Source organism: Arctopsyche grandis, chromosome 4 (genome assembly GCF_051622035.1).
Source record: "Arctopsyche grandis isolate Sample6627 chromosome 4, ASM5162203v2, whole genome shotgun sequence".
Lineage (NCBI taxonomy): Eukaryota > Metazoa > Arthropoda > Insecta > Trichoptera > Hydropsychidae > Arctopsyche > Arctopsyche grandis.
The window spans coordinates 36,765,113-36,786,883 of record NC_135358.1 but is presented as its reverse complement, the minus strand read 5'-3'; the positions used below and the strand labels follow the sequence as shown (position 1 = coordinate 36,786,883).

General features: G+C 31.3%; 1 protein-coding gene across 1 annotated transcript; it reads right to left on the bottom strand.

Moving 5' to 3' along the window:
• Window positions 1-12,195: 12,195 nt before the first annotated feature.
• On the bottom strand, window positions 12,196-20,099 carry LOC143910680 (ATP-binding cassette sub-family G member 1-like). Its single transcript, XM_077429261.1, has 12 exons — window positions 19,849-20,099; window positions 15,595-15,734; window positions 15,133-15,256; window positions 14,838-15,027; window positions 14,618-14,763; window positions 14,296-14,534; window positions 14,089-14,202; window positions 13,816-14,012; window positions 13,396-13,564; window positions 13,203-13,303; window positions 12,962-13,117; window positions 12,196-12,875 (listed from the first exon to the last, which is right to left on the bottom strand). The coding sequence occupies exons 2-12, from the start codon at window positions 15,701-15,703 to the stop codon at window positions 12,531-12,533; spliced, it is 1,890 nt and encodes a 629-aa protein (XP_077285387.1). The 5' UTR covers window positions 15,704-15,734; window positions 19,849-20,099; the 3' UTR covers window positions 12,196-12,530.
• Between the last annotated feature and the right edge of the window lie 1,672 nt (window positions 20,100-21,771).

Sequence of the window (21,771 nt, the reverse complement as noted above, 5' to 3'; positions counted from 1 at the left end):
GTTAGTTTGTGTTAGGTTTAGTGAGGTTAGCGAGTTTTGTGAAAATTTTAAAATCTCGAATTCTTTGATTTCGGTGATGGTTTGGTTAGGTTGGGTAAGGTTTGTTGAGGTTAGCGAAATTTGTGTAAATCTAAAAATCTCGAATTCTTTGATTCCGGTGATGGGTAGGTTAGGTTGGGTTAGGTTTGGTGAGTTAAGCGAGTTTTTTTATATTTTTGCAATGTCGAGTTCTTTGATTTCGGTGATGGTAAGGTTAGGTTGGGTTAGGTTTGGTGAGATGAGCGAGTTTTGTGTGAATCTGTCAAACTGGAATTTTTTGATTCCGGTGTCGGTTAGGTTATGTTGGATAAGGTTTGGTGAGGATAGCATGGTTTGTGTATATTTTAGCAATGTCGAATTCTTTGATTTCGGTGATGATAAGTTTAGGTTGGGTTAGGTTTGGTGAGGTAAGCGAGTTTTGTGTATAATTTTGCAAAGTCGAATTCTTTGATTTCGGTGATGGTTTGGTTAGGTTGGGTAAGGTTTGGTGAGGTTAGCGAAATTTGAGTAAATCTAAAAATTTCGAATTCTTTGATTCCGGTGATGGGTAGGTTAGGTTGGGTTAGGTTTGGTGCGGTAAGCGAGTTTCGTGTATATTTTCGCAATGTCGAATTCTTTGATTTCGGTGATGGTTAGGTTAGGTTGGGTTAGGTTTTGTGAGGTTAGCGAGTTTTGTGTATATTTTTGCATTGTCGAATTCTTTGATTTCGGTGATGGTTAGGTTAGGTTGGTTTAGGTTTGGTGAGGTAAGCGAGTTTTGTGTAAATCTAAAAATCTCGAATTCTTTGATTTTCGTGATGGTTAGGTTAGGTTGTGTTAGGTTTGGTGAGGTTAGCGAGTTTTGTGAAAATTTTACAATCTCGAATTCTTTGATTTCGGTGATGGTTTGGTTAGGTTGGGTAAGGTTTGTTGAGGTAAGCGAAATTTGTGTAAATCTAAAAATCTCGAATTCTTTGATTCCGGTGATGGGTAGGTTAGGTTGGGTTAGGTTTCGTGCGGTAAGCGAGTTTCGTGTATATTTTTGCAATGTCGAATTCTTTGATTTCGGTGATGGTTAGGTTAGGTTGGGTTAGGTTTTGTGAGGTTAGCGAGTTTTGTGAATATTTTTGCATTGTCGAATTCTTTGATATCGGTGATAGTTTGGCTAGGTTGGGTTAAGTTTTGTGAGGTTAGCAAGTTTTGTGAAAATCTAAAAATCCTGAATTCTTTGATTTCGGTGTTGCATAGGTTAGGTTGGGTTAGGTTTGGTGAGGTAAGCGAGATTTGTGTATATTTTTGCAATTGTCGAATTCTTTGATTTCGGTGACGGTTAGGTTGGGTTGGGTTAGGTTTGGCGTGGTAAGCGAGTTTCGTGTATATTTTTGCAATGTCGAATTTTTTGATTTCGGTGATAGTTAGGTAAGGTTGGGTTAGAATTGGTGAGGTAAGCGAATTTTTTGTATATTTTTGCAATGTCCAATTCTTTGATTTCGGTGATGGTGAGGTTAGGTTGGCGTAAGTTTGGTGAGGTAAGCACGTTTTGTGGATATTTTGGCAATGTCGAATTCTTTGATATCGGTGATGGTTCGGTTAGGTTGGGTTAAGTTTGATGAGATTAGCACGTTTTGTGTATATTTTTGCAATTACGAATTAATTGATTTCGGTGATGGTTAGGTTAGGTTTGGTGAGGTTAGCGAGTTTTGTGTATATTTTTGCCATGTAGAATTCTTTGATTTCGGTTATAGTAAGGCTAGGTTGGGTTAGGTTTGGTGAGGTTAGCGAATTTTGTGTAAATCTTACACTCTCAAATTCTTTGATTTCGGTGATGGTTAGGTTAGGTTGGGTTAGGTTTGGTGAGATTAGCGAGTTTTGTGTAAATCTGTCAAACTGGAATTTTTTGATTCCGGTGTTGGTTAGGTTATGTTGGATAAGGTTTGGTGAGGATAGCATGGTTTGTGTATATTTTAGCAATGTCGAATTATTTGATTTCGGTGACGATTAGTTTAGGTTGGGTTAGGTTTGGTGAGGTAAGCGAGTTTTGTGTATATTTTTGCAATGTCGAATTCTTTGATTTCGGTGATTGTAAGGCTAGGTTGGGTTAGGTTTGGTAAGGTAAGCGAGTTTTGTGTAAATTTTACAATCTGGAATTCTTTGATTTCGGTGATGCTAAGTTTAGGTTGGGTTAGGTTTGGTGAGGTAAGCGAGTTTTGAGTATATTTTTGCAATGTCGAATTCTTTGATTTCGGTGATAGTTAGGCTAGGTTGGGTTATGTTTGGTGAGGTAAGCGAGTTTTTTTAATATTTTTGCAATGTCGAATTCTCTGATTTCGGTGATGGTTAGGTTAGGTTGGGTAAGGTTTGGTGAGGTAAGCGAGATTTGTGTAAATCTTGCAATCTCGAATTCTTTGATTTCGGTGATGTTTAGGTTAGGTTGGGTTAGGTTTGGTGAGGTTAGCGAGTTTTTTGTAAATCTTACAATCTCGAATTCTTTGATTTCGGTGATGGTTAGGTTAGCTTGGGTTTGGTTTGGTGAGGTAAGCACGTTTTGTGTATATTTTTGCAATGTCGAATTCATTGATTTCGGTGATGGTTAGGTTAGGTTTGGTGAGGTTAGCGAGTTTTGTGTATATTTTTGCCATGTAGAATTCTTTGATTTCGGTGATAGTAAGGCTAGGTTGGGTTAGGTTTGGTGAGGTTAGGGAATTTTGTGTAAATCTTACACTCTCAAATTCTTTGATTTCGGTGATGGTTAGGTTAGGTTGGGTTAGGTTTGGTGAGTTAAGCGAGTTTTTTTATATTTTTGCAATGTCGAGTTCTTTGATTTCGGTGATGGTAAGGTTAGGTTGGGTTAGGTTTGGTGAGATTGGCGAGTTTTGTGTAAATCTGTCAAACTGGAATTTTTTGATTCCGGTGTTGGTTAGGTTATGTTGGATAAGGTTTGGTGAGGATAGCATGGTTTGTGTATATTTTAGCAATGTCGAATTCTTTGATTTCGGTGATGATTAGTTTAGGTTGGGTTAGGTTTGGTGAGGTAAGCGAGTTTTGTGTAAATCTTACAATCTCAAATTCTTTAACCCATTTGAACCCACGCGGTCAGTTATGAACTTACACGATGTATGCCAGCGCGGTCATTCACGGCATTTTACAATTTTGCGTCGTAAAATAAAGGGATCACTCAGGCCGGCCGTAAAACCTTTCGTTACGCTTGGTTAGATGTTGGTGATGAATTTTAAGAAAGTCACACGAAATTAAATCAGTTCCTTTTGGAGTTTTGAGGGAATAACATCGAGCGCTTTTCGACTTGCAGATATGTCGAAGAGAAAACATACGTAAGTTTTTTATTTTTACATATTTTTTATTTATCTTTATGTTTCTAATACAGTAGGACTTATTGTATAATATGCATAAGAGAAATTGCGTTTATATATCTCATATTCCTGAAAAAAAAAATCAAAAGTCGACGGAGTCGTATATGACTCTTTGGGATAATGACACATATTTTTTTCCAGAGAATGCAATTTTACTACTGCAGAGATACGGGAAGAAATTGATAATTGGGACGAGTCTCAACTTCCGGATTCCACATAAATACATATTACCACCCCTGGAAAATGATATTCGGTTAAAGAAAAAAGTAGGGTGGAAATCAATCAACCATTTAGTATAAATATGTATAATAAATATATGGGTGGGGTTGATCAATTGGATAACCATATTTCTAACTATAATATAAGTATTAGAGGGAAAAAATGGTACATGCCTATTCTGTTTTGGAACATCAATGTAGCTGTGAATAACGCTTGGATTCTAAGCAAAAGTTTTGGTTGTAAATTTGATAAATTAGGATTTATCAGACAGGTAACAGAGACGTTGTGCAAGTGTTGTGGTCAAAAACGAAAACAATTGGTCCCATTCAGACCCGGCAAAGTTAATCAAAATCAAAAGGAAGTTGGAAGACATTTGATATTGGTCAAACAGAAAAGGAGAAATTGTAGACACTGTAAAAATAAAACGTTTTCCGCTTGTGGTAACTGTGAAATTCCATTGCATGACAAATGTTTTGTACCGTATCATAATAATTAATTATTTTGTCTTCATGTATTTTGTTTTTACGACTTTTGAACCCAAAATCTCGTTTATGACATTTCTTCTTTTAAAAGGGTGCACCCCTTTTTTTTGTTGATGATGTGTATATGTCACAATATATGTACCCACGTGTGTTATGTTATGCGATTTGAAAATATCATTTTATCGAAGAGATGCGTGTTTGTTATTTTTAAATTTAATTTTATAAATTTCTTAACAATAAAATTACAAATAACCAGTGAGAGAGTATTATAACTGATTGTGTGACTCCATTGTGATTTTTGTTTTATTTTAAAAAACATATTTCATTAGCCCCAAAGGTCGTTCACGACACCACCTTGAAAAAAATTAAAAATGTTGAAAAATCAATTAATTATCTATCCCTATCCTATAAAAAATATTTCCCATGAAATAACTCAAAGATTTTGGAAAATAAACGAAAAAATAGTCCTAGGCACATGGGACATGTGTTTTCACGCGAGCTCTGGGTTCAAATGGGTTAATTTCAGTAATGGTTAGGTTAGGTTTGGTTAGGTTTGGTGAGGTTAGATAGTTTTTATTATATTTTTGCAATGTCGAATTCTTTGATTTTGGTGATAGTTAGGTTAGGTTGGGTTAGGATTGGTGAGGTATGCGAGTTTTGTGTAAATTTTACAATCTCGAATTCTTTGATTTCGGTGATGGTAAGGTTAGGTTGGGTTAGGTTTGGTGATGTAAGCGAGTTTTGTGTATATTTTTGGAATACGGAAACATACGGAAACTATCGGAGCTGAAGAGGTTGATTTTCAACTCATCAGAAAATATCACTTGTCGCCAATGCGATGTCGTCCAACTTTTGTGATATTTCGACCACTCTAATGGATTTTTCACCATTTTCTTCGTAAGTAATGACTTTTTCGCAGGTTTCCGAGCTTACAGTCCAGCTTCTCTTAGTCGTCTTCTTAAGGTTACATCACTAATTTCAATTGAAAATTGATCCGAGATCTCTTTTCTTATCTCTACATCAGTTTAGAACCGTTTCCGTAAAGATTATTGAGTTGTCAGGCGATCTTGTCTCTCGGATGACGTCTTTTCGGTCCTGTCCCCTTCTTACGATCAAAAGTTCCAAAATCCGTTTTCTTTTTCATTATTCTTGACACAGTAGATACAGAACGTTCTATTTGTTGAGAAATTGATTGTTATGAATTTCCATAGTCTTCCACAGGCGCGATTTTTATATTCTCCTCCAATGATAGTTGAGTGTATTTTTGCATGATATTTTTATTTTCAACGATTTCGATCCGTTAACTTCGAAAGCTCACACTAAACTGAACTCAAATCGTAGAAAACAATCATATGTAAAAGACCCGATCGTTAAAAACCGCACACCTAAAGGGACAATATTTTTATTGCCCAAAAATCGTAAAATCACAAGTGTTCCGGTTTCCGAAACCGCGACGGTACATAAAATCGTGATTTAAAGGGTCGATTAAAATAGTGGAAGAAAAATCCGGTAAACTGCCAACAGGAGTAAACTGCCACTTTCGGTTAACGGGTTTTCACGAAATTTTATATATAACTTGGCATTAGGTTTATAATTATACATATATATGAAATGTCAGTTCAATACGTCGAAAAAATTCCGATAAAAAAATAAAAAAAACCTCGATCTTATAGGGTAAAAGTACTACTTCCGGTTGAGATTAAAATAATTTATATATACATATACATATATAAAATAATAAAAAGACACACACTTATACACACAGAGCCGCACACATTTTTCTATAGTATGTAAACGTGATCAGTGATCGATTCTGAGTTCGAATTTTTGCATGACCACAAAACTTTATTTATTGTTATTACGTACATACATATGTATGCAGTGGCGGACTGGCCATATAAGCGAACATGCCCGATGGCATGTGGGCCCCACTATCTATTAGAAAATAGGGGCCCTCAGTAAAATTAAATAACTTTTTAACTATTTCACGTGTGTAAATAGACCTAAAGTTTGGGTATTTCAACAAAACAAATTTCTTACGATATACAAAAACAACTAATACCTGCTTTAACAGCCCAAGGATCGGTTTACTTTTTTTATTAGGCTCAAAATGTAAGTTTCAACACTTGCGTGGGCCCTTTTGCCGGGCCCATTTCCAACGTCAATATTATGTATATACCAATACCTATGTAACAACTACCTACTGAAATAAAAATGGTAATAAACAAATTTCCGTGAATAATATAAACTGAATTGCTTATAACAATTTTGATAGGACGATTCATCATCAACCAGCGGTTTAAATTTACTTTATACTTTCAAAATAACATTTGATTATACTTCGACGATATAATAAGATTTAAATACACAATTTTAAACAGTTTCCGAATATAAAATCTATTCCTAATCTAGACACATCCATGTAAATAGAAATATAGGATAGGGGCCCCCTCCCCAAAATCCCGATTTTCGAGTAACATTAATTGAAAATATTATGCATTTTTTTCAGGGACGTAATTTGGGGGGAGGGCATACGGGGGTTAGGGGGAAAGGTCCCCTTTACTTTATTTTGTCTCAAAAACAAATGTGTAACGCTTATTTTTCCGAAAGTTCGTATATTTATTGTTTTCAAGAAAAGTTTTAAATTAATATTTTACGGAATCGGTTCAATCACAAATGGTTTTATTTCTTGTATTTTTATTTTATTTACAGACGTCCATTCTCTCATAAAACAACGAATGAGATGGATTTAAACTTCATGTATAACGAATTCGGTCCAAAAAATTAGTTATTTAATAAAATTGCTTCCTGACCAAAACCTTATCAAATTTAGTACATAAAGAATACAAATATAAATTTTCAGCTTGATACGTTCATGGGTGGAGTAAAAATTTTTTAGCTTTTTTTAAAAAAAAAAACACATTTTTCTACATTATGTAAATGTGATCAGTGATCGATTCTGAGTTCGAATTTTCGCATGATCACAAAACTTTATCTATTGTTATTACGTACACATGTATGTACATAGATAAAGTGAAAAGACAGTCGGTAGAAATTAAGTTAATTGAGAGTTTTTTGGTGACTCAGTTTGATGGTAGATTTTTGTCGGCCATGTGAAGATTTGTAGAAAAAAATTTTTGCCTGCGGCGCTTTTTTCCCTTTTTATATAATATTTTTTATAATGTTTTTCAAAAATAAGCTTATTTTTTTCATATTTTATAACTCAATAAGGTGTATGCAAAGAATATTTTCCATTTTTATTCCGATATAAAAAAGATTTTTTGAAAAAAAATTCAATTTGACCAATCTTTGCCTGCCCCCCCAAGAAAAAGCTGAAATGACGTCCCTGATTGTTTTCTACCGAAAGTAAAAGCCACTTTTATGCCGAATTCTTTTATGATGCATTTTATTTACCTGGGACAAGGGTTAAAACGAAATATACAATGTAATTTATGGATCTATTTTGCTTTTGCCATTTTTCTTGTACCTAAATTTGTATATTCCGATTTTTGAAAATTCTATTTATTTTTTAGCGTGATGGAAAGAAGAAAATTTTGTTATATGGGGGGGGGGGGGGAATTTTTTTAAACATTGGGGGGCCCCCTTTGACTCCTGGCATGCACTGATTTTAGTCCCAGTCCGCCACTGTATGTATGTACATAGATAAAGTGAAAAGACAGTCGGTAGAAATTAAGTTAATTGATAGTTTTTTTGTGACTCAGTTTGATGGTCGATTTTTGTTGACCATGCGAAGATTTTTGAAAAAAAAATTTCACCTGCGGCGCATTTTTCGGCGCGGCTTTTATTTTATAACTCAATAAGGTGTATACAAAGAATATTTTCCATTTTTATTCCGATATAAAAAAGATTTTTTGAAAAAAATTCAATTTGACCAATTTTTGCCTGCCCCCCCCCCCCAAGAAAAAGCTGAAATGACGTCCCTGATTGTTTTCTACCGAAAGTAAAAGCCGCTTTTATGCCGCATTTTTTTATGATGCATTCTATTTACCTAGGAGAAGGGTTTAAACGAAATATACAATGTGATTAATGGATCTACTTTGCTTTTGCCATTTTTCTTGTACTTAAATTTGATTATTCCCATTTTTTTTACCCTTAATTTTTAGCGTGATGGAAAGAAGAAAATTTTGTTATATGGGGGGGGGACAATTTTTTTTAACCCTGGGTGGGCCCCCTTTGACTCCTGGCATGCACTTATTTCAGTTCCAGTCCTCCACTGTATATATAAAGTGTTAATAATGAATGTTATCGATGTCGTTGTCGATCGATATTGGTGTTAGGGCCAAACGTCACTTTGACATGATTGCATACCCGGTTGACGATTCTTCAATCGACTGGCAAATCGACTGGCATCCCGTGGCTCGCATACTTTTTTCAGACTGAATCCAATACATCTAACTGAAGTCTGAGATCTAACCTAGATAAGTTTTCAATAATAAGTGATGTTGTATATAATTGTTAACATAATTTAAATTAGATGTGATTGTACAGGAGTAGGGTTGTCAGATTTCATGCAAGTCAAACCGGGACACTCCCCTCACCCCCAAAAATCAGATCTTTCACTTTTCTGTAGATATATTTTCAATCGAAGTGATAATATTTAGAATACATATACATAATTGATTTTTTTTCCTTCTATTATTAATACATGTAAATGAAAAGTGTTACAATTACAATTAAGAAACCAAAGATAAATAGACTTCACTGAGAGGATTAGTGAAAAAATCTAATAAGGTTTTTGGTGCTTTTTATTCAGCTTTTTATATTCAAATAACAGAAATGTTTTAGTCTTTCTGTTCTGACAGTGTCTATTCCGCGTCTGCGCGTGATGAATCATTCTGAGTGTGAGAAAATTATCGATTCAAGATAAATTGATACACATTTTTTGTCTCCCTTCTACACATAGTTCTCCAGAAAGTATAAGACAGACAAATAGTTCATTGTTGCAGTGTTTACCAGATTGTCTGGTCCAGACATCGACTTTTTGTTTATAGTTTATGTTAATTCTGAGTTAAAAAACTTCTGTAGGAATTTAAAAAGTAGTAAACCGGGACATTTGAGCGTCCCGAAAGGTTTGTTGACATGAGACTTGAGCGTCCCGAAAGGTTTGTTTGGGATACCGGGACATGAGACTTAAAACTGGTGACAATTCCGATTAATCGGGACGCCTGAAAACCCCTGATAAAGTCATATTGATAAAATTTTCTAAACTTTTGAGCAATTTATATACTAACACACTCAATACGAATATAATTGAGTCCTACTATTTATACTAAGTTTCAGAACATTTTGATGCTGGGCTAGCCTCGTTAACACATGTTATCTGCAATTGTGAATGTAGTTTATCAATAAATCACAAACGTATTTACCCAAAATACGTATGAACATACATATACATATAGACATACATGTGTACAAAACTTACAGTTTTTTTGTGTTCGACGGTGATTAAGTCATATTGATAAAATTTTCTAAACTTTTGAGCAATTTATTTATTTAATATAATATTAAGTAGATTGTAGTTTTTATATCATCACATACGTACTTACGCGGCCCAAACCTCTTAGTAATATATTTAATTACATTAGTTGAAGCCGGGATCATAATTTTGATTGAAGTCCCAATCATTGAAAACTCTTTGATCGAAATATTAATCATTAAATCCCACATATTTGTACATTTGTTGTTGAAATATTGTTTAAATTGCCTTTTTATTTTATTTAATAATTATATTTTATATTTTAGTACATGAGGTTTTTTTACTATTTTTTTTATTTTATAATTATTTTTTTATATTTTAGTACATTAGGTTTTTTTATATATATTTATTTTTAGTGTTCCAGAATTTAATTTTTAAATACATTTTTTTTTATTGAATTTTATTTAATTATTTATATATTGTAATAATTTTATATATGTAAGAGGTGTTTTTAAAAAAACGTTTTTTTATTACTGAGCTAGGTCTTTTAGAAATTGAGGTATAATAAAAACTAGTTTTAGCAATTTGAAGGCATTAGCTTCCGATATTAGTACCAATTAAAGTTTTATTTTTATAGCAAAAACGATTTAATGCTAATTGCGATTCAGGTTTATGACTCGCAATATTGAATTTGTTTAAGCTAATTTAAACATGAGCTAATTATTATTTAATTCCCACTGTTTTAAACGGTTATGTCGACTAAATAGTGATTTATCAATACAATACAACATTTTCTAGGTTGAATATATATAACAGAAACGTAAATCCCTAACTGTGGTAAATACATCCTCAAAGATAATCTGAATTGTGAGTGAAAAATTCTATTGATGAATTTCGAAACATTGCTCAATTTACATATTTACAAATAAATATGTATATGTATGTACATTCTATACATCACCTTTTCCACTATTGGGGTTAGAAAAATATATGTTTAATACTTGTATCACAAAATAAACATTTACGTGTAGAATTTTACAAATAAATTGCATATTGGAGCGAAATAACGATAATTTACTGATCGTTGTTTATTTCTTTAATTTTCATATCATTTTTTACATAGTACGTAAGTACATATTTATGTACATACATATATAATATAAATTAGATAATAGATAACTAATTATATAATTATATTACGGGAATTTGAACTCGCTTAATCTATTGTCATCGTATAACAGCTGAGCGATTTAAACTAAATTAAATCGAATATCACAAGTTTCAATAGATTTTATCAGAGATTAGAAATGAAACACTTTTCGTGTGTTTCTGATTAAAACGAAAAAGATATGTTTTGTTTAAGTTTTCGTGAACCGAAATAAAATTAGTAGGTAAAAGTATACAAAAAAGAGATAACTTTCAATACGAATATGAATAAAACCCATTTTTTTTAATTCTCAATTCTGGTATTTTTTTTACTTCAAATATTTTTATTTAAAATAGATAAGAGATTTACATGGATACTTTAAACTTAGCGCCAAAAGTAATTAAAATTTTAGGGAGCGTTCACAGGAGTTATTAACCCAATTGATATCAATCCCTCCAAAATGAAAAGATACTCGGTTCTAACCAAAGGAACATTTTTGTTGAATTTTTGGTAATGATAGTGGTCATCATGGGAAGGTCTTAACTCTATTTTGAAGATTGAAAACAATACATATGTATGTATATGTATGTACACGTGTGGATTTCATAAATTTATAATATTTTCGAAAGACTCATATGTTTTTCTTGAAATGCACATAGACAAATATTAAGAGGCGAATATTAACGAATCGAATCCCACGAGACCAGTGGACACAGATTATTTTATAGTTTGTAGAAATATTTTTTATAATAATATCTCACACATATTTCATAGTAATATTTTATTTTAGAAGTTGATAAATAAAAGTTTTTGATAAATGTATGTAACTTCAATTTAATACTCCTTTATTTTTAAACATTTTTTATGAGCTCTTCTTTATAAATTATTTTTCGGCATGAAATCATATTTATGTTATATGGCACATAAATCAAAAAGGCTAAGAACACCTGTATTAGAAATATTGTTAATATTCTCCATGTATGTATGTACAAACATATATAATATGTATAATACACAAGTAGTGTGCCCGATGAAATATCATCGCATGGGTGTTGACATATTAAGTTATTAAATTAAAAGGAATGTGTCGGTCCTGTGTTCAATCCGCACGCGGTCGAATTTTTTTCAAATATATTTAATTTAATATTTATATTTAATTGTTTAATATGAAGAAAAAATGGTAAAAACTACCTACATATACATAAATAATATAAAACACAAATAGAAAAATTAATTAAATAAATTTTCAATAGATGGCGCTAAATGGTCAGAGACTTGCCTAGAGGAATGTATATAGAAGTTATTTTCTTTCGTTATTTTATTCGTACATTTTATTGGCAGTGTTTTAGCTGTGACGTATGTATATGCGTACATATGTATGTCGAATCGAAACGACTATTATAGTATGGCGGGCGTTATCGCAGATACACACACAGACACACGGAAACACAGCCACACAGAATAGCGATATTATATACATGATATGATATGTATTTGTATTAAAAAAAAACATCAATTATATTTATGGATATATTAAGTCAAATAAAATATTATCTATACGAATACACATAAAATATCTTAGTAAATTATAAAAAATTACATTAATAGTTATAAAATTATCGGTGCTTATGTATATACATATGTAGTTATTAGTATTCCATTAATATTTAGTTAAATAATTAATTTCTCATTAACTAACTATGCTTAATATATATGTATAAATGAAACTTTTTTCATCTAATCCGGAACATCCACCCGTAGATTTATAGTGAATTGATTTATTAATTCAATAATTAATGAATTGATTAATACTGGAGCAAGTTTATTTTTTAATACCAGGCACTGGACTATTTAGTTGTTTATCTAGAATTCCACGCTCTATATTTTAATACTCCAAGTAATATAATTTGTAATAAAACAATGAAGCCGAAAAGAATTCCAACGTCTGTCCAATAATTTCCCTCTTTAGCGTCCATCTCCTTTAAGAATTTCTTTGGTGATTTAAAATAGCAATATTCGACGGAACAATTCAACGGCGGCCTATCATAATCGTACACTGATAATAACAAGCCTTCGAAACCATATCCAAAGTACGAAATACAACTGAATGGCTTCATGTAGTGAGGGATTTCATCAAACCTCAAAAAGAAACCAGAAAATATCAGCATTGGGATAGACATCGCTGGTAGTGAAAATATTCCCATCTGAAAAGATTAATTGACTCAGTAACCATATTAATTCATTATATGTAAACACACACACACACCTATTCATCCAATTAGTGACTGACCTGGACACTGAAAGCTACCCCCATAATAAGGCCAATCGTTTGCGCTATAACTGTGAATATAATACAAATACCCCAAACCATTGAAATTCGGAAATCGTCTCTTGGTTGATTCGTCATGTAATATGTGGTGACTACGAAAATAGTCGGACAAAGTACCTGAAAGCAGTCGTAAAACATTATTATATTAATTTCAGCTCACGAAATTTTTCCCCAATATTTCTGTTTGACTGTTTTATTTTACCTGTAGCGGAAAATCAGCCATCAATTTCGAGGTGAAATAGGCATAAACAGAATACCAGTTGTTTTGTTGTTCTCTCTCAAACACAGCGGCTTCTAATGGAACTTAAACGAGTAAAATAAGATTAACAATTTGTTAATATATGTATTTATTTATATAATATATTATAATATTGAAAATTCAAGAAGGAGCTTACACGTTAATACAGTCGGCATGGCATTTGAAAAGAAAATAAACATGATCAAGAAGAACATCAATGATGCATTGCTCATTATTTTTGACGCATCATCTCCAATATCATAGTATATAAAACCAAGAATAATCCCAACTACTAAATGAGCCAAAACTCTCATTTTCGCCAATTGCTAAATCCAAAAATTTATAATTTAGCATCAATTTTAGTATAGTATGAAAACTTATTGGTCAATTTACACTTTTTATACATGTGAGATCGTTTTATAATTGCTTAGTGGTAAATAGTTCACAAAATTTTAGAAATTTTTTATAACGACCAATCAGTAGTATTAAATTAAACATGGCCAGTGACAAAACATACAACCTCAGGCATAAATAGCATACGGATAGATTGATAAGGACTAAAATATTAAAAACTTACGAGGTCACGAAATGAACAAAGTAAAGACCGTTTCAATAGAACCCAAAACTGCTTGATATAAGAAGCAGCATAAGTTTTTTTCAGATTAGATTTCTGAATAGCTTTGTTATGCAATATGTCTGTGTCATTCTGATCATCTGATGGAACTATATGATATGACGAAGGTGTCGGTAAACTTTTGGTGCTCGAGTCGCTTGCTACAAATATAAACATTCATCAAATCATAAATCTAGTCCATTGGAACGTTAATTCGATAAACTGAAATATTTTTACCTATTTCTTCTATTGTGTTTGATATTGATGATTCCAATTCTTGACTTTTCGCTATTGATTTTAACCTAAGAGATTCTAAGTTGCCTTTTGGTTCTGTACTAGCAATTTCAAGTGCTAAAATTGAATAATGTATTAATGTAATAATGTTCATTTCAAATGATTATATGTACATAAGTGTCCATTTCAATTGCCTGGATAATATATTACCAAAATCTGCTCTATTGTAATACGGCGGACAATTGTATCCGGCAGATTCAAAAACTCCAACCATCTCATTTATATGGCCTCCATATATTATTGTTCCGTCGGCAACAACCAATACATCATCGAACATACTAAATAGCTTGGATGAAGGTTGATGTATAACACAAATGATTGTGTGACCATTTTTGGCTAATGTTTGTAAGTGTGACACCACTTGACATGAAGATACGCTATCTAATCCACTGAAAGAGTTTAATAAGTTTATGTTAAAATTTTATATTAAAAAGAAAATTAATACACAATACATATGTATTGATAATATTACCTAGTAGGTTCATCAAAAAACATTATTGGAGGGTTTGTTACTAATTCGACGCCTATAGATAAACGTTTCATTTCACCGCCAGATAAGCTACCGACTCTGGTACTCATGGCTTTTTGGAGACCTAACAACTCTGCTATTTGAGAGATCTGAAATCATTTATTGCATTTTTTTTATATTTTTTTCAATGTATGATTATGTCAATTAGTAAAAATTATTTTACAATCTCTGTTTTTTCATTTCTAGTGAAAGAGTTTGGTAATTTAAGTTCTGTTGCTATGGCTAATGTTTCTTCAGTCGTTAAAGATAAAAGTAGGGCCGATTCTTGTCCAATATATGATGATTGCCATTGAAATTCATTTGGGTTTATCTCTTGTTCATTTATCAATATTTGACCTGACACATTTTTTTTCCTATAATGTACACATTTAAATTGTAGTTAACAAATACGTAAATAAATAAATTTGAGACGTAAAAAGAAATAGGTACAGTATATACATAATTATCGATAGACTAACTTGTTGCCAGCTAAAATATTGAGAAGTGAAGTCTTTCCAGCACCAGAAGGACCTAAAATAGCCGTTAGTCTTCCAGCATAGAATGATCCAGACATATTGTCCAAAATGACTTTTTGTTCTTTTTCTGAAAAAAATATCATATACATTAAGACCAGCCATTTTAGGTAAACTTAATTTTATTAATTTATTTATATTCATTATTAATTTTAAATAATATTAAAATATATCAAATGAATAAGAGAATTTAATAATTTATTTATGTTTTGGGAATACAAACAAAAGTATGAAAAATTATTTTTAAAAAAGTATGCTTAAAAAATAATTGGTAAAAATATTTTTTGATTTTTAAATCTTACATATATACATGCAAAAATGCAAATTATGTGAGTCAGGAAATGGAGTACAAAAACCTGTCTTTTGGACATGCAATACATATTTCTAATATAACATAATAAAATGTACTTCTTTTGCAAGCCACTTTATATTGGATGCTGTTGAATCTCAGATTTATTGGCTCTGGATTGAAATTCCTCATATTTACGGCGGTAAAGTTTTCCCTTTCTTCGTTCATTGCACTGTTATATGTAGAATTTTTCAAAATTCTATAAAATGACAAAAATGTTTTGAATTATGTATACATATGTACACACATATAATACTATCTTAGTTGTTACATAATTCCTAAATTAAATATTAAATTATAGTACTGTTACATCACATTCACAACAAATATGTATATGTAAATGATGGTAGCGTATACATATATTTAGCAAACTGCTGGTTAGATTTGGGAGCTTTGTGACTCCAAATCGATCGTTTATCTATCAGAGTATGCCAATTTTATCTGATCATTGTTTAAACGTTTCCTGAAAATTGGTAATAGATCCTTTCCTGTTGTCACAAAAAATCTTTGTGTATAATTTGTAGAAATTATGCACAGAAATCTGAAATCTCTTTATAGATGTATCTATAATCTTGTGTATAAAAGTTGTAATAATAATTGTGCACAAAATCTAAAAATAATCCATAGATGTCTCTATGATTATTATTTCTGTACTTGATTAATTATTAGTATTGTATTCGATGTTTATTGAACGTATTGTATACGTTGTCTGACTGGTGGCACGACAAATCAGCGCAAACCAACTTAGCGCCGACCTTTCGGCGCAGACAACTCAGCGCACGGACTATTCAGCGCAACGACAATTCAGCGCAAAATCAATTTTTTCAATAAGTTTTAAATGCGTTTTCGAAAATAATTACTGTTTTGAAATTGTCGGCCATATCTACATGATAATTTCATAAATGCGAATAAATTTATTTGATACTCTTTGTGCCTTGAAATATTACGCAAGCAGCGTTTCTCAACTAAGGCCGCAAAAATTTATATTTAAGCAGGGTTTCTACACCAGGCAGCAATTTTTTTTTTCAAATTTTTTTTTTAGCTATCCAAACTTTTACGTATGCAGGGTTTCTAAACTAAGGTTTGCAAATCGTCATTATGAATTTTGCTTTTGATAAAAAATGGGAGAATCTTTGGTTTTGGATTTTTCCCCAAAAATTTCGATGTTTTCAAATTTTTCATACGTATTCTGGGTTTCTCAACTGAGTTCCGCAAAAACTATTTCTTAAAAAGAGTAAAATCTTACGTATGAACGGATTCTAGACGAAGGTTCGCAAGCCCGTCTTCATGGGTTCTGCTATTCATATCTAAAATGTGCGCGTATAATTAATTCGACGACTGGCTTGTAACACGCTCGCGAGCATGTTGTCGAAAAAAAACTTTGTTTGACCACTGCATTAAGTAATTTTAAATTTAAATTTAAACTTATTACTTTTTGACGAAATGAACATTGAATAATATATTTAGTATAAAATTAATTCTGTTTTATTTGGATTTTATACCGAATATGTAATATGTCTACATAAATTTGTTTACTGATATTGCGCAAAATGTTATTATATCCGTCTTATATTATAAATATAGAAATTTGCATAACATTATTCATAGCATGCAAATGTAAAAATAATAAAATAAAAAATACATATGTACATATGTGAGAGTATGTGAATACGTTTTTGAATGTATTCATTATATGTATGTGTGCAAGGCTTTTTTTTGAAAAAATAGGTGTCGGAACTCACTTATTGTCAAGTTTTTTATTAGATAAGATTTTATTAAAATTATGATATTTATATATCGGTGTTAATTGTCATGCATATTAAGTTATTCAATAAAAAATATTCAAATAAATTTTTTTCAAATACCTTTTAAATATATTTATATTTAATTGTTTAATATGATAAAAAAGGTAAAAACTACCTATCTACTTACATTTAAACAATATAAAACACCGATAGAAAAATTAATTAATTGATCAAATAAATTTTGAATAGATGGCGGTAAATTCTCTGCCAAGGGGAATCATTGGTAGCAAAAAGTATATATAGAAGTTTTTTTCTTTTGTATTCGTATATACGTTTTGTTGGATGTGTTTTAGCTGTGACGTACATATGTATGTCGAATAGAGACGAGTATTAAAGTATGGCAAGCGTTATCTCAGACAGACACACAGAATAGCGATATTACATATATGATAAAATATTTGTTTGAAACGTAAAAAAGGTGCCGGAACTCCGTTCCACCGCGTTACATGACCCTGTATGCATGTACAATATACAAGTTTTTGTTAAATATAATAATCTAATTTTCAATATTTAGTTTCTGTATCTCTTGTGAATGTGCATTTACTGGAGACTTTCACTCTCCATCAAGTAAATGAATACAGGTTATTAACCTCCATAGAACTCGGTGGCTCTACATATAATATATCTTGTTCCACAAGGTTGATTACTTTCGAATGTGTTGATTTTTCTTTAAGCCAGTTTTATTGTATGTATGTATGTGCCTACATTATACATGCATCTACATACATACATACATACTTTTATTTCCCTGGTATGTTTTTTTTATAAACCATAGCAACAAATAAAAATAGTGAAAGCAAGTTCACTTAGTTAATTTTCTACGTCAAAATATTCCAGATTTAAACATTTTAAAACATCAATAAATTAAATTGGCCGTTAAGTAAAGCCTCATTCGTATGTGGTTGGAATATCCTATGTTATAAATAATACATATATCACATGTATTACATACATACATACATACATACATTCACATGTACAAAATAACAGTTTTTATTATATTTTTTAGATTATCAAAAATATAGAAATAATTCGGAAAGTACAAAATTACAATATTACAACAACTATAATATTACAATAATAATATATGTGTGTTCCGGCAAATTTTTTATTCTGCAAACGAATATTCTATATAATATTATTTGCATATAATTTTTTCCAATAAAAAACTTGATTCACTTGAAGAAGTGAGTCGGTCACCTTTTTTTCAAAAAAAAGCCCTGTGTATGTGTATACACATGTGTAAAGGTCTGTTCATATCTAGTCGGCACGTATCGGTAGCAGCAGGCAACCTGCAAGTACGGACAGTATTTTTTGGTACATTCTACATATATGCACGTATTCATACTCCATTTACGCATTCATCCGCGTCATTTAGAATGTAGTAAAGAATACTCTCCGTACTCTCCGCAGGTTGCCTGCTGCTGCCGATACGTGCCGACTAGGTATGAACAGACCTTAAATCGTTTAGTTTTACTTTCAAAACAATTTTTTGCAAATAGTTAGTTTTTCAGAATCTATGAGGATATACAAGGTTGATAAAAACTACTACTAAATTCTAAGAAATAATTGCATATCTAATGTAATTAAAATTTAATGTAAATTCGGCATTGATATGCAATAGGAACCATCTTTATTAATAGTGAGCTATGAATACTAATGCTTCATTCGAATTTTGTATACATATATACATATATAATTACATTTTGTATGACCTTTGGTGCACGTAAAGCAAACTAACGCAGATTTTTTTATAACGCATACAAACGTACAAGATTTGTATCTGAGGATATTTACAATATTTGGAATTTTTATCGAAATTTGAATCTGCTAACACAAATTTTCTCAAATAAATATTTATTTTATTTCTAAGAACGTTTTGAAATTTGATTAAGTACCTTTACCCAGAGAAATGTTTATTATAACATTTCTCTGCCTTTACCTATATATTCTTCATGTTATCAACAGTTTTTAAGTGTTATAATACAATTACACATATGCAATTTAATCAAAGCTTATGATTATGTGCAATAAAAATTATATTATATTTTTGAAATCAGATAGAGATAATAAATACAGCGTGTATAATATTATTCATTGGAAATCGATTTAATAATAGACATGAGCAAATAAATATGACCTACGATCAGAGCAAGGATTGTAGTACTCACCATTAGAATATTAACAGATCACAATTGGTATTGTCATTTATTTGATTTTTGATACACATGATAATATAGTATAATTTTTTTGTTATTTAGTTTAATTTTATTTTAAATTCAATTATAAGATGAACAATGAAAAAGAATACATTTAAACACGTCTATTAGCTAAAATCTTATCAATTTCGCACCGACCCAACAACTATAACCATGAACTTTCAACCCATTAAACTATGTTTTAAAAATATATACACATGCCTGAAATGATTATATAGGAACAATGTACGATAATTCTAACTTCACATTATATTCATCAAAACAATTCGATTTTGTTATTTATATTTACCTGAATTTTTAAAATGTTTTTATATGAACCATTCCTTGTCGAAACGCCTCGTAAATACGACAATCAAAATCAATTGAATTTATCAATGTTGACCCTCACATTTAGATGTAGATAATCTTTCATATATGCTAATAATTAGCTACATTAATTTAAATCGAAATTCCGAGCACGTTAAGTGATTGTTTACGATTGAATTGTGTTAAAAATAAAAGTTGAGTACGTCCACCACCATCGAAGTGATGTTTCATACTGATGGAATCAACTATTAGCTTTCTCGATTGAGATGACGCCCACCACAATAAAAGATAATAGTTGCACTTAAACGACCTCCTCCCAAAGATCACAATATACATACATCAGTGGAGTCAATGTCAAGAGAAATTAAAATAAAAATAAAACGGTCAGAGGCATCTAGGCTGTTTAATGTTTAGGTACTGAGGTTCAAGTGCATACACACAATATTGCAATGTCCTTGATTATAATGTAATACAATACAAGTCGCTGGTTTCAGCCAATTGTATTAAACTTGCATTTTATAATCTAATATGTATATAATTTCGAAATAGACTTTGTATGTAAGTTTTGGGTCGTAGAATCCGTGACGTTATCGAAATAATACAATTTTCTATAACGACGATATCGATATCGAATTCGATGCCGTTTTCGATTTAGATTCCGGTTCCGGATTCCTTTTTCAGGTCCGGTTCCGGATTCCTGTTTCAGTCCCGGATCCCGATTCATTTTTCAGTTCTGAATCCGGATTCCTTTTTCAGTACCGGATCAGGATTCCTGTTTCAGTTCCGGATCCCGATTCATTTTTCAGTTCTGAATCCGGATTCCTTTTTCAGTACCGGATCAGGATTCCTGTTTCAGTTCTGGGTCCGGATTGCTGTTTCACAGGAGCATCATTTGAGGGGAAGGCTGGGGTTTTCAGCCGCTCCCCCTAAATTTGAACGGGACTATCCACGTTGTTTAATGTATTATTATCAATTTGAATTAAAATACTAAACCAATAAAAATCGACCATTGAAATCCTTTAGAACACTGTCAGGTATAAACACGTCGATTTTTCCCAGAAAATAAACTCCCAAATATATTTTCTTTTGTTGTTTGTCTTGCTTTGAAAGATATTTTTTAAACTCGTTTATCCTACGAAAAAAATTGTTGAATAGAATTGCCTTTCTATTACTGAACAAATTATTAAAATAAATAGTTAAAATTCATTTATTTAAATATAATACATACCCCACTCCCATCTAGAAAATCATTCCTTACTGGTCAAAAATTTTACCCGCCCCTGGGAAAAGCCGAAATGACGCCCCTGCTGTTTCAGTTCCGATTCCCTTATATGTACATACATACATACATAAATAAAAAAAAACCATTCGTTTCTGATTGGCTGTCGTATATTATTATATTATTTTTTTGCGATTCAAATATATTTAACTAGCTATATTATCCGGCTTCGTTCGGTATTTGTAATATAAATCGCTTAAACATGACTAATCTAATAGTAAACATTTTATTAAATTTATTTGAAATCACGAACAAACAAAACATATATATTTATTTATTTATTTAATAGGAAAATCTAGTTTTTTTTATATTAAAAAAATACAAAATTGTTAACAAAAAATAATAATTATAAAAAAAAACCATTATAAAATTTTCACATATAGGTGAGAGAAAAAGAATAATTTAAACATTAAGAAATAAGAAATAAAAATAACAATAAAGTAAGATAATTACAAAAACCAAAAAATAAAAATAAAATAAATATATTAAGTCTCTTTCGAAATTAGATATATGTACATATATACCAGAATACGGTGACTGCACCCCCGGCGGCGTCCCATGGGGCTGCGCCCCCTGCGGCAGCGCCCCCATCGGCGTCCCTTGCGGGAACTTCGAGTCATTTGATTC

Bases quoted from the DNA above. Each gene is read 5' to 3' on its own strand.
- LOC143910680 (XM_077429261.1), bottom strand. From the start codon at position 15,703: ATGAACGAAGAAAGGGAAAACTTTACCGCCGTAAATATGAGGAATTTC. The intron at 14,764-14,837 runs GTAAAATAATTT...AAATGATTTCAG, and splicing joins GAAATGAAAAAACAGAGATT to ATCTCTCAAATAGCAGAGTT. The intron at 12,876-12,961 runs GTCAGTCACTAA...TAATCTTTTCAG, and splicing joins GGGTAGCTTTCAGTGTCCAG to ATGGGAATATTTTCACTACC.